A 13,607-nucleotide genomic window follows, 5' to 3' on the forward strand; every position below is an offset into this window, starting at 1 on the left:
CTTCCTCCCTCCCTCCCTCCCTCCCTCCCTCCTTCCCTCCCTCCCTCCCTTCCTCCCTCCCTCCCTCCCTTTCTACTTCCCTCCCTCCCTCCCTCCCTCCCTCCCTCCCTTCCTTCCTTCCTTCCTTCCTTCCTTCCTTCCTTCTTTTCTCAAGCTAGAGTTTCTCTGTGTAGCCCTGGCTATTCTAGAACTGAGTCTGTAGACCAGGCTGGCATTGAACTTAGGTCCACCTGCCTCTGCCTCCTGAGTACTGGGATTAAAGGCATGTACCACCACTGTCCAGCATAAATTATTTTCTGTTACATTTATTTAGTATATGCTTGTATATCATAACATGAGCCATCTTGCTAGACCATTTTTTTCTTTACTACATTTTTTTTTGCTACATAGCCAGAATCAGGCTGGCCTCGAATGTGAGACAATCATCTTGGCTCTCTTTCCCAAGTTACAGTTTTACAAGCATGTGACACCTGTTCAGTGTTAAAGTGTTGAATGCAGGGTTTAAAAAAAAAAACCAACACTCTATTCAAGCAATGTTCCAAAGGTCATAGGTCATTTGTACAAACATTTGAGAATGTTTGAGGCCAGACATCCGGCTTTCTTATTCATGGTCCTTGAGTTAAGTACCTTTCCCTCCCACTTCTTCCTCTTGGTTCTCTTCTTTCCCTTTTTTCCTTTCAGGGTCTCCTCCTGTGTATAGTCTAGGCTACCCTTGGAACTTGATTTGTAGCCAAGGGTGGCCTGGAACTCTGGATCCAAATGTTGGGATTGTAGTTATGTGCCACCATACTGATTTTGGCTCTCTCCTTTATAAAAGAGTAGAGGCTAGCGTGTGGTTTAAGAGGTGGAATGGTGATGATCAAAAGCTTATCCGGCTCATGTGCCCTGTGTCCTGGACCAGAAATGTAATGATTCTCCGTCTGGATTTCTCCCCCTCTCCCGTTTCTACCCACTCTGTGCAGAAAGAGTAAAGAATTTCCTGTTTTCCTGGGTACGAGGATGCCTAGTGTGTCCACTGTCACACTAGCCATCGGGAGCCGGTTGGTGATATGTGTAGGGCTTGAGGAATGCATCTCTGGAGAATTTGCAGGAGTCTTCTGTTCTAATTCATTACCTTTGAGTGTTTCACTTTTTTTTAACCCTCCGCACTGGAAGGTATGCCACTGAAATTCTTTCTGTTAGAAGTAAACGTAAAAAATAAAAAATGCTTGTGGAATGAATTTATTAAAGTGAGGAAATTAAAGTAATTATGCTACATTATTTCTTATTTGGTAAAATCTTTGCTTTGTATTCATTTAGAATGTATTTAACAAGCCAAAGGGAAGGAACTCTTCATTGGCACCCATATCTCAAGGCCAAGAAGTGCTGAGCGCACCCATGCAGTCTGCAGTGTCAGCACGAAAAGAAGCCCCCGCCCCTTCCTTCAGCAGCCCCATCAGCAACCCTGCTGCAGCCGCTCTGGAGACCCTTGCCAAGGAGTCCCACCAGATCGCTTTGACCCTTTCCTTCTTGAAACTCACGTGCCTGCAGTGCAGCCTTCTGTTTGCCACAAAGCCAGAGCTGCTTTTCTACAAGGTAAGGAGCTGGCCCGAGAGAGATGTGTGTAAACCATCCAGTAAGCATTTCTGGTTTTGCCAGTTTGCCAGTTCTTCAGTTTGTGTTGACTTAAAAATATGTTTATTTTGTGTGTATTTGTGTATTCACACATATGAGCATTCCATGGTGTGCTTGTGGGATACAGTTAGTAAGAGTTGGCTCTCCCCTTCCATCACATGGGTCCTGGGATGGAACTTGGGTTGTCAGGCTTGGCACAAGTGCCTTGACCTGATGAGCCATCTCACTGGTCTGGGAAAAGACCTGCTAAAGAGAAATCTGCTGTTTAGGTAGATATTTAAAAAGAGAGAGAGGTATATTTTTAACTTGGTGTGTTTGTGTGTGTGTGTGTGTGTGTGTGTGTGTGTGTGTGTGTGTGTGTGTACATGACCACAGTGCCTATGGAGGCCACAGGCATTGGATCCCCTTGTAGATGCAGTTCTAGGTAATTGTAGGCAGCCTACCGTGGGTACTGAGAATTGAACTCAGACCTCTCTATGAGCAGTACTCTCTTTTGACCAGTGAACCATGTTTCCAGCCCGTGTTCCCATGTTTGGTTAGAGTTTAACAACTGTTTTCTTGTTTTTGCAGGGTAGAATGTTTATGTTTTGTGGCAAGGCTTGCTGTGATGAATACAAAAGGCAAAATAAAGTTAAGGCCTTGTGCGACTACTGTAAGCTACAGAAGACCATAGAGGATACTGTGCGATTCTCAGGGGTTGACAAGCCTTTCTGTAGTGAAGGTAAAAAGAGTATTATACATAGGTAGTGGAGTTCATCAGTTTTTATTTTCAAAAACTTTGCTTAGGAAGCATTACTTGAGCATTTCTTTTCTTTTTTAAGACATGGTTTCTTTGTGTAACCTTGGCTGTCCTGGAACTTGTTCTATAGACTAGGCTAGCCTCTAACTCTTATTATAGAGATTTTCTACCTCCAAAATGTTAGGATTAAAGGCATGTGCCACCACCACCCAGCTGCTTGAACATTCTTAAACAGTTGAATTTATACAGTTTATACTCAGTACACTTGAGACCTGCCTTTTTAAGCATTTCAGCAATCTCAATAAAGAAAACCCATGGTTAATGGCATTCGTACAGAAAAGCTTGTAAATTCAGCTAGGATCCTTTCTACCTGTTTGTAAAGTAGATTCAATTAATTGCTGCTATTCGGTTTAAGAACCTTTGAAGCCTCTGATACTTCAGAGTATGGATGATTTCTTATTTAGAGCATACTTAAACATTAATTTGAGTTTGTTCTGTGAATATGGAGGTTATCCTATAATATAGAGGCAAATAATTACATCAGGAAACCAAGCCCAGGTCTTTTGAAAGAGCTTTTGACTGCTGGGCAATTTCTTCAGCCTCTTTTTCTTTTTCTTTTTTTTTTAAAGGCAGGCTCTCAAGTAGCTCAGCCTGACCTTGAACTTGGTATGTACCTGAGGCTGGTCTGGAACTTGTGTTCTTCCTGCCTCTGTCTTGGAGGTGCTGGGTTTGTAGGCCTGAAGTGTCATAGCTGACACCAGTCTTTCCTCCTTAAAGCTAACGAATGTTTGTCTCTCCTTGCATCTTTGCTGATGGATAGTTTGCAAGGTCCTCTCCGCTCGAGACTTTGGGGAAAGATGGGGAAACTACTGTAAGACGTGCAGTTACTGTTTACAGACGTCTGCAAATTTTGTGGAAAATCAACTGGAAGGCAAGCTCCAGGTTTTCTGCTGTGAAGATTGCATGTCTAAGTTTACAGCTTTGTTATATCAGGTAACTAGGCCATGCTCTTTGATTCATTTTGAAACAAATGCTAATCATTTTCAATTAAAATATGTTCAAATTACATGAAAAAATGTATTCAGAGTTCGGGATTTCTGGAGGTCTCTTTCCCCTGGTATTGGGCCTTGAATTTAGAACTTCATGCCTGCTAGACAAACTCTGTACCACTGAGATGGATCTCTAGCCAGAGTAAGGATATGTGTACTTTTTATTCTCTCTCTCTTATAAAGTATGATGACCTTATTTGTAGCTTTTAGGTTAGAAATTTACATAACTTTGCCTTAAGTAGCTCTCATTCAGGTTACTCAAGAATTTAAGGTCAGACCTTGTCCTCCCTTCATAGGTCGCGTGGCAAACTGATAGTCTTACCTACTTTCCTAGTTTTGAAAGACATACAGTAGTAGGAATAGTTAGATAAGCATAGTACAGACCTGCCACTTTTACAGTTGATTGTTCCAGTCCCATTGTCAGTCCTGAGGGCTAGGTGTGTTGTTGCCACTTTATAAGTAAGAGGAGTGTAGCCAGAGAGGTGAGTAGCCTGAGAGGTGAGTAGCCTGAGAGGTGAGTAGCCTGAGAGGTGAGTAGCCTGAGAGGTGAGTAGCATGCCCTCGAGGAAGCTGGTAGGTGGCAACTACATAGCACCTACAGCACTCTAGCGAACTCATTGTGCTCTTAATACTCATTCCTGATGTACTTTGCTTGCCGAGGAATATTCTATATTTTTAACCATTGTATGGCTAAGGACCAAACACAATGCTTAAGAAAAGGGTACTTAGGCTGGGTTGTGGTGGCACACACCTTAACCCCAGCACTCAGGAGGCAGAGGCAGGTGGAACTCTGTGAGTTCAAGGCCATCCTAGTATAAAGAGTGAGTTCTAGGACAACCATGGCTACACAGAGAAACCCTGTCTTAAAACAAACAAACAAACAAAAATTGTTAGGACATCTTATGTGGAACAAATACCTGTTTTTAACTACAGTATTTTAATTAGGGAACCTTTCATTTTATAATCTCACTAACTCATATACCATTTTCATTAGTGCTTCTGGTCAGTATTATACTTTTATAATTTTAACCCTTCCTTGTCCTTCCTTCACCTCTCAGACAGCCAGGTGTGATGCCTGTAAACGGCAGGGTAAGCTAAGCGAATCCTTGAAGTGGAGAGGCAACATCAAATACTTCTGTAACCTGTTTTGTGTCTTGAAGTTTTGCCATCAGTATAGTGCGAATGACCCAATTCCACAAAGAAAAGGTAAAATTAAACTTGTTCCAGGCTCTTCCAGTCAGTGCTAGGATATACTGTTGCATACACAGTTGAAATACTACAATAACACAAAGTTTCCTTGTATTATAGCCTACACTTCCTGAAAGTTTTCTTTAGGGTGCCTTACTGACAAGTCTGTTGTAGTTTTTATTGCTGTGGTAAATAAACACCGTGACCAAAAGCAGCTCAGGGAGGAGAGGATTTATTTCATCTTACAACTCTCAGGTCATACTCCATCACCGAGGGAGTCAGGCAGGCACTCGAGGCAGGGACCTGGAGGCAGGACCTGAACAGACCGTGCGGTGGTGCTGCTTCTGCCTTTGTTCTCATTGCTCAGCTTGCTTTTTCATGGAGCCCAGGGCCACCTGCCCAGGAGTGACACTGCCCACACGAGTCACTAATCAAGGAAATGCCCCACAGACTTGCCGGCAGGTGCTCTGATGGGGCATTTTCTCAGTTGAGATTCCCACTTTTCAGAAGACCCTAGCCATGTCAAGTTGACAAAAAACTATCACATGGTCAGCCTTTGAAAGGAAATTAATTCTGATGCTTTTTGTTACCATAATCAAAGCAAGCAATTAATACATACTTATTTCATAGGAAAATTGAATTTGATTGCTTTTGATTCAACTTACGTGACTCTAAGTTTGTAAAGCTAAGGGATCCATACTATAACTGAAAATAAAAACTAAAAAGACGGCAAACAGAGGGAGAGGCTGCAAGTGTGTTACTATGGTTGCTGTGCCTGGTATAGAATTTGATGCAGAACTTGCTTGTAGCTAAAGAAAAAAAGAGCAACACATTAATTATTTCAGGAAAAATAAAGTAGTCCAGTTCTTCATGGGTAGCAAAGTTTTTTCTTGAAAAAAAAATTTCTTTTTTACAAGTAGGACAACTAATGTGGTCAAGAAAAATCGAGATGAGTGATGTGTGGAATGTTCTTAAAGTGTGTCCTCTCAGGAGTACTGTCCGATGATCCAAGACAAGCATAGATCCTCTGCTGAGAACCTCGAGTACTACATAATTCTTACAGTGTGCTCTCCCTTATGTATAGCTGTTCTAAGCTTCTGTGTTCGCCAGCCCATCCTAGGACTAGTCAGGTTGGTGGTGGGACACTCATTTTACAGTATCGTTGAGAGAAACCACTGCTACTAGAAGGGAGACTGTTGGGGAGGAAGGGTCTAAGAGATAGAGGAAAAGAAGGCAGCTATTGCAGGGGGCAAGGCTGTACATGGCAGAATGATGAGGGTGAATGTCAGCAAAATACAGTCAACTACAACTTGTAAAGGAAGCCTATTATTTTGTATGAAAACTTAAAAGAGAAAAAACAGCGTTACTTGGAGGGGCAGCTTCTTCATCAACTTCCAGTTAATCTCAAAGCTGAGAATACCTGGCACTTTACCTGTTAGATATTAAAATTACTAAATTTTAGGATGTCTTATATGGACTTTATAATTTTACAGAACCAGGCTTGTCCTAAGTCCCAGTGAACACAGACCTTAGCAGAGTCACCCAAGCTGATGTTACACAGGTGGAGCTTTGTGTCACTGCCTGACCGACGACTCCTTAAACAGTCTCATTCCTATTTAACTCTTTTTTGATGTGGTGTCTAACTTTTGTTTATTTTAATCAGCATTTATTTTCTTCCTTATTTTTATGCAACAGTTCATGAATTTGCATGCCATCCTTGTTCAGGGGGCCATGCTAATCTGTGTCGTTACCCTTTTTTTGTAGTGTTTGTGCTCCCAAAGCCAGCACAGGTAATTATTCCTAAGGTACAAACTGCTATGACGGCACTCCCTTCTCCAAAGATAGCTACAACACCGGTTATAACCAGTGTGACATCATTGGCAAAAATACCTGCACTCCAGCCCTCCAGGAACACTAACAGTGTCTGCACAGGTATGACTTGATGCAGAGGCTTTTGGATAGGAGGCAAGTATTGCCGAGTCTAAGAGTTATTGCTGGTAACACCTTTATAGTAATGAGGAAGTGTGTGCCCCACTGTAGGGTGAGGGATGAGTTGGAAAGGAAGGGGCGTGCAGAGTTAACTTTTTAAAGGATTCTAATGGGCTCAGCAGTTAAGAGCACCCGCTGCTCTTGCAGAGGACCTGGGTACAGCTCTCTGCAGCTGTGTGAGCCTCTAATCATTTGTAACTCCAGTTCCAGGAGAGCTGATGTCCCCTTTTGGGTTCCATGGGCATAAGGCATGCATGTGGTGCACATACATACATGCAGGCAAAACACTCACACATAAAATAAACAAAAATAATTTGAAGAGTTTTAACACCCCCACCCCCAGTATGTGTGTGTGTGGGGTTGGAGTATGAACATATTTACTTACTTCTGTATAGGTGGGTGATGTTAGACACCTTCCACCACTGTCCGTCTAGTGCTTGAACATGTAAATTTTATTAGTGTATACATTGTGTGTAAGTTAATATGTGCACAAGTGTGGGCAGGTACATGCCAGGCCTTGTGTGTGGAGGTCAGAGGAAAACTTTGGGAATCAGTTCTCTCCTTCCACTTGGGATCTGAGGATCAAACTCAGGTTTTCAAGTTGGAATGGCAAATACCTTAATCTACCTTAGCTTTTAAGATCTAGAGTTCATTGACGGTTAGGCTGGAATGGTCAGTGGACTCCAGGAATCCTCTTGTCTCAGCTGGGGTTATAGATGTAGAGCTATGACTGCATCTCTCTGTTCTTGTTTTTAAACATGGGCTCTGGGGATCTGAACTCAGGGCCTTATGCTCTGGACACCATGCACTGTAGCCACTGAGCGGCTCACCAGCCCCCACTGCTTGCTTCTGTGCCGCCAGGCATTCTAATGAAGTCAGGGGCCTGAGGTGGTAGGGATTCTTACCTTCACTCAGGTACCATGGTGCCTTGGGACCTTTTTAAAAAATTTTTTGAGAAATTCTGGTCCAGACTCTAACCCTCCTTAATGAGAAAAAACAAATGCCTTAATTTCATTGTTTACTTATGAATATTTCAGGAGTGATAATGTGTTCTCTGATTTGTAACAGATGCTGGTCCTACAGAGGCAACAAAGATCATTGGAAATGTAAGTTTTTTCACTAATGTGTTACTTGATGATCCCCATTTACTGGGGGTTTCATTTTGGTTACAGTCTACTATATATACATATACATATATGCATATGCACACATACACATATATTAGACTACATAAATGCTTTTCTGTTTACAGCTTAGTCTTTTCAGAAGGTTGAGTAGTAACACATTGTCTGTTCTGAACTATATCTTTGGACTCTGGATCCTTAATAAGGGTCTATTCCTGATTTACCTTACAGTTCGTATTCAGGTTCTCCCATTGTTTAAGTGCTTCCTAGCTCCTTCTGGCTGCTCATTTTTCCTCTTACTACATTTAAGTACTTTTGGTTTAGTCTAGAAAGTCTGGAAAGTTTAGCATGATGCCATTGTAATTTTTTTATTATTAATTATTAACTGTACAAGTAAGATGTTACCGTATATACTTAATCCATATTATTAACATATGTCTTAGTTAGGGTTTTACTACTGTGAACAGACACCATGACCAAGACAACTCTTATAAGAACATTTAATTGGGGCTGGCTTACAGGTTCAGAGGTTCAGTCCATTATCATCAAGGTGGGAACATGTCTGCATCCAGGCAGGCATGGTGCAGGAGGAGCTGAGAGTTCTACGTCTTCATCTGAAGGCTGCTAGCCGAATACTAACTTCCAGGCAACTAGGACTAGGGTCTTAAAGCCCACACCCAGTGACACACCTACTCCAACAAAGGCCACACCTCTTAATAGTGCTACTCCCTGGGCCAAGCATATACAAACCATAGCAACATATATTTATAAAAGTAGCTATATAATTTCTATCTTGATGTTTTGCTGTGAAGAGACACCATGACTGTAGCAACTTCTAAAACACTTAATTAGGGCTGGCTTACAGTTGAGAGATTTAGTCTATTATGATGGCAGGAAGAGTGGTGCTGTGTAGGCATTCATGGTGCTGGAGAGGGAGCTCAGAGTTCTTTATGTGGATCTGCAGGCCACAGGAAAAGAAAATGCCATACTAGGCCTGGCTTGAACATGAGACCTCAAAGCCCACCCTAGTGACACACTCCACAAGGCCAGCGTTTCAATAATTCCACTCCCTATGGACCTATAAGGGCCATTTTTATTCAAACTACTACTATTTCTAGCACTCTATAGTACTGGTTATAAATTTGTATGCTCTGAGGATTCATCCCTCTACTTCATGTTTGTATGACAGTTAGTCTTTAATTATGCTAGTTTTGAATAATTCAGGTTTTTAGGAATATATACCTCACTTAATATAGTTGCCCTATATATATTTTCTTCACTATAATTCACCTGTCATTTTAACTGCCACTGGGAGCTGGAGAGATGGCTCAGCAGTTAAGGGCAGTGGCTGCTCTTCTAGAGAACCCAGGGTTTTTTTTGTTTTTTTTTTTTTTCAGAGCTGGGGACCGAACCCAATGTCTTTCGCTCACTAGGCAAGCGCTCTACCGCTGAGCTAAATCCCCAACCCCGAGAACCCAGGTTTATTTCTCAGCAGCTTAAAACAATATAATTCCAGTTCTAGGGGATCTGATGTCATCTTCTGGCCTCTGTAGCCTCCATGGGCACTAGGAATGTATGTAGTGCACAGGCATACATGGAGGTAAAATGCTCATACACTTAAAAGTAAATTTAAACATATTTTAAAAGGGCTGGAGAGATGGCTCAGTGGTCAAGAGCACTGACTGCTCTTCCAGAGGTCCTGAGTTCAATTCCCAGCAACCACATGGTGGCTCACAACTATTTGTAACTCTAGTTCCTGTGGATCTGACACCATCACACAGACATATGTGCAGGTAAAAAACACACCAATACACATGCAATGAAAAGAAATAAAATTAAGAATAAAATTTAAAAACCAGTTACCAAATAGCTCTGATTGATTTAGTTTTAGTTTATAAAATAAAATACGTTGCAAATTGGATAGTCTCTGTTGCACCTGGAGGATCTGCCAGCTCTGTTTATCTAGTGCCAAAGTAACCACAGACAATATGTGGGCAAGCACATTTCCAATACAACTTTGTATGCAAAACAAGTGAAGGTACATGTCTTAGGATTCCATTGCTGTGAAGACACACCATGACCAAGTGACTCTTAGAAGGAAAACATTTAATTGGGGCTGGCTTACAATTTTAGAGGTTTAGTCCATTATCATAGTAGGAAGTGTGGCAGTGTGCAGGCAGACATGGTGCTGGTGGATTCTAGGACAGCAGAAAGAGACTGGGCATGGTATGAGCATAGGAGCCCTCAAAACCTGTCTCCAGTATGACACACTTCCTCCAGCAAGGCTACACTTATGCCAACAAGGCCATCCCTCCTAATAGTGCAACTCCCCATGGACCTGTGGACCAGTTACATTCAAACCACCACAGTGACTTTGCCAAACCCTGATCTGCTATATTTCCATTAAATAGAATTAGATTTATTTGCTTCTGTTAGATGCTTCCTTTTATTGCTGTGATAAAATACCACAATCAAAAACAATTTAGGGAAGGGTTAATTTTGGAGACGAGCTTCTCTACCTTCTTTGTTTTTTGTTTTTTTTAAAGATTTATTTATTTATTCTATATAAGTACACTGTCTCTGTCTTCAGACACACCAGAAGAGGGCAAGAGTCACATGGTCTGACTTGTGGGAAGCAGGAAGGCTGGGTTTGTTGCTGTTTGTTTTCATTTCCTATGATGTCCTTATTCAGACTCCCTGAATTATCCGTCTGCCTCGGCCTCCCGTATTGATTTGTGCTTTTCCAAGTTCTTTGTGAGGGAGGAGGGAAAGAGGTAGTACAATATGTTCCTAACATGCGTGAAGCTATGGGTCTGAATAAACCCAGCAGCCAGAAGCAGGAGGATGAGAAGTTTAACATCATTCTCAGATACATACCAAGTTGTAGGACAGCTTTGTCTCTTAGAAAAACAAAAACAAAACAAAACAAATTCTGGCAACAATGTGGAGGAAATCCTGCAAAGAGCAGAAATAGCTGTAGGAAGACAGGTGGGAAAGCACTGAAGCCATTTAGCAAAACAGAACAGGGACTGTACAAGGCAGGGAACACTAGAGAGAAGGCTGCAAGATTAAAAGGATTCTTTTAAAACATACTTGAGACAACTTATTAGTCATCTAAGATTAAGTATCAGTAGACAAGTGGATATGTGAATCTGGAGCTATAAGGTCAAAGTAAGAAAAGTCTGTCTGGAACCAGCCATTATCTACGTGGTAAAAAGAGACCCAAGGGAGCTAGCTGGACATGTAGCGTCAGCATTTGGGAGGCTGATGTGGGAGAGTCACCCCAAGTTCTAGGCCAGGCTGGACTACTTATTGATGCTCAGAAGAAAGGACGTAAGGAAAGAAAGAGGGAGAGGGGCAGGGAAGGAAGGGGTGAGAAAGGAAGAGAGTCAACAGTTTGTGGGTGCTCAGGGTGTGCTTCAGGGGTAGAGCGGTCCCACACATGCAAGGCTTCTGATCCTTCTGACCTCTGGTCGCCAGTGCCACCACTAAAAAGTAAAGAAGTCAGCTAGCCAACACCCACCACCACACAAGGACAGAACGATGCATCAAAACGCTTGCTATTTATAAAGTTTCTGAATTACTTGTTTCTGGAATTTTCTGTTTGGTTTTTTTCAGACCATAGGTGATGTGGGTAACTGAAACTATGGAAACAAAAACCGTGGATAATAGGAAATTGCTATAGATAAACATCCCTAAAACACTAAGAAAAAGGTAATTCAAAACATCAGTAGATGGAAAGTTAAAAACAGGAAGTTCAAGGAAAATTGAGAAAACCAACTACACAATCAGCCATTTCAAAGGAAAAACTATAGAAATAGATGTAAAACTGTTAACAGTCAGGGACTCACAAAATTTAAAAATTAGCAGATAGTCATCAAGCACAGTGACAGAAACGGTGTTCGGTATTTATGGTTATTTAAGGTGAGACTGTAGGAGATGGGAAGAAAGACCAAGCAAGGGCTGGAGCTGGCTGAGCAGGAGCACGTGTTCTGGAAGCCTGAGGCTGAGTCCCAGCAGTCCTCATGCAAAAACCAGGCCTGGCTGGTGGTGATCTGAATGAGGACGGCCCCTTAGACACGCGTATTTGAATGCTTGATCCCCAGTTGGTGAACTGTTTAGGGAAATTAGGAGATAGATTCTTGTCGGACAGGTGTGTCACTTGGAGGTGTTATTGAGGTTTCAGAAACCCACACCACTCCTAATACATGAGAAAATCAGAAATAGACGCAAATATATTTATATATTGTGAGAATAAAAGGTGATATTTCAGATCAGTAAGAGAAATATGAATTATTCAATAATAACAATGGGACAACTAGGCCTATAGTTGCATTTCTACCAACCAATTTTAACAAAATGAAGTTCAAATGGGGATTTAGATGTAAGAAAAGAACTAAGAAATATGTAGGGGAAAATGTCATAAATATGTCACAAAACTTAGAAGCCATTAAGGAATCTGTAAGAGGAATTCAACCTTCCAGACTCAAAAGATAAACGGGCTGAGCAGGCCGGCTCCCGTACTTCTGATCCCAGTACTCCGGAGGCAGAGGCAAGCAGATAACTGAGTTCAAGGCCAGCCTGCTCTAGTGAGTTCTGTGCTACCCTGCACTCCACAGTGAGACTGCCTCAGGGTGGGGAAAGGAAGAAACGGGTAAGTGCAGCGGTGGCAATGCTTTTGTGTTTGAGGCCATGTGTGCCTTGGATTGGATCGGATCTTTTGAGTGCTAGGCAAGTGCTCTGTTACCAAACTAGAACACCCAACCCCCAAAACCAGTTTTTAAAAATATGTACAGAGAATAAATTAAAAAAGACCCAACAACCCATAGAAAACAGGCAAGAGTATCCATTGGTTTACAGACCTGGACATTAAAGTAGTTCTTAACAGTGTTCATCTTCACTGTTACTGAGAAATGAAACTGGGCTAGGTGGAGTATTCCTGAAACCTCCTCACTCAAAGGCAGAGGCAGGAGGATAGCAACAGTTTTACATTGGGTCAGGTTGTCTAGTGAGACCTTGTAACAGAAGCAAAATTAATAAATTGTTTGATTGATTGATTGATTGGGGCAGGAGAGATGGCTCAGAGTTATTAGCAAGAGCACTTGCTAACTCCATCTCCGGGCATCCCATGCCCTCTTCTAGCCGCCGTAGGCACCAGTTGTGCACGTGGTGCACAGACATATTCAGGTCAAACACTCATACACATAAAGTGATGATGGTGATGGCGATGGCAATGATAACAACAATAATACACAATACTGAGTGCTGTGCGGAAAAGGATGAATAGGAATGGACTTAGAACCACTGCTCATCTATGCCAAGATGAAAATGGACAGTGAAGGCACTCTCTCATGTTGCCGATTGGAGTATGAATGATTTCAGATCATTTTAGTAGAAACTAGAGAAGCTTAAAAGTGCAGGTGTGGTTATAGCTGGTTTGCATTGTTTGTAATTGCAGAAGCTTGAAACCCAATCTTTCTATCAGTGGCTGGGGCAATAGATCTTGAGTACACAAGCAGAGTCTGAGCTGTGCCCCTGTCCTGTCCCCATCTCTATTTACAGAGCCAGCCTAGAGACTGCACAAACATGCAGAGGCACTGGGTTACAGTTAAAGTAAGCCTGTTAGAGTCACATCATGGGATGCTACGCCTTTGTCTAAAAGAGTAGGTGGGGCCTATGTGTACAGGCTTCTGGAAAGAAGGTATAGACTTTAGTATTATTGCACACTCCCATTTGTGCTTTAAATACACATGGACATCTGCTTGTCCAGACATAGAGAATTTCCTGGATACCTAGGAAGCGCAAGGCCCTGGGTTCGGTCCCCAGCTCCGAGAATTTCCTGGAAAGGCACCAGTAAGTAGGTGAGTCTCAGAGAAAAACTGATTGGGGAAGAATTTTAACAGG

The 13,607-nt window shown here is 42.1% G+C and overlaps 1 protein-coding gene across 6 annotated transcripts in view; it reads left to right on the top strand.

Moving 5' to 3' along the window:
- Positions 1-13,607, top strand: part of Zmym6 (zinc finger MYM-type containing 6) — a 47,987-nt gene that overhangs the window by 23,897 nt on the left and 10,483 nt on the right. For all 6 annotated transcript variants that reach the window (XM_063288022.1, XM_039110350.2, XM_017593509.3 and 3 more), the window contains 6 exons: positions 1,300-1,575; positions 2,185-2,335; positions 3,174-3,346; positions 4,461-4,608; positions 6,355-6,522; positions 7,648-7,685. In XM_063288022.1, the coding sequence (XP_063144092.1) occupies positions 1,300-1,575; positions 2,185-2,335; positions 3,174-3,346; positions 4,461-4,608; positions 6,355-6,522; positions 7,648-7,685 (954 nt within the window). The remainder of the gene's footprint in view (positions 1-1,299; positions 1,576-2,184; positions 2,336-3,173; positions 3,347-4,460; positions 4,609-6,354; positions 6,523-7,647; positions 7,686-13,607) is intronic.

Source organism: Rattus norvegicus, chromosome 5, assembly GCF_036323735.1.
Source record: "Rattus norvegicus strain BN/NHsdMcwi chromosome 5, GRCr8, whole genome shotgun sequence".
Taxonomy (NCBI): Eukaryota; Metazoa; Chordata; class Mammalia; order Rodentia; family Muridae; genus Rattus; species Rattus norvegicus.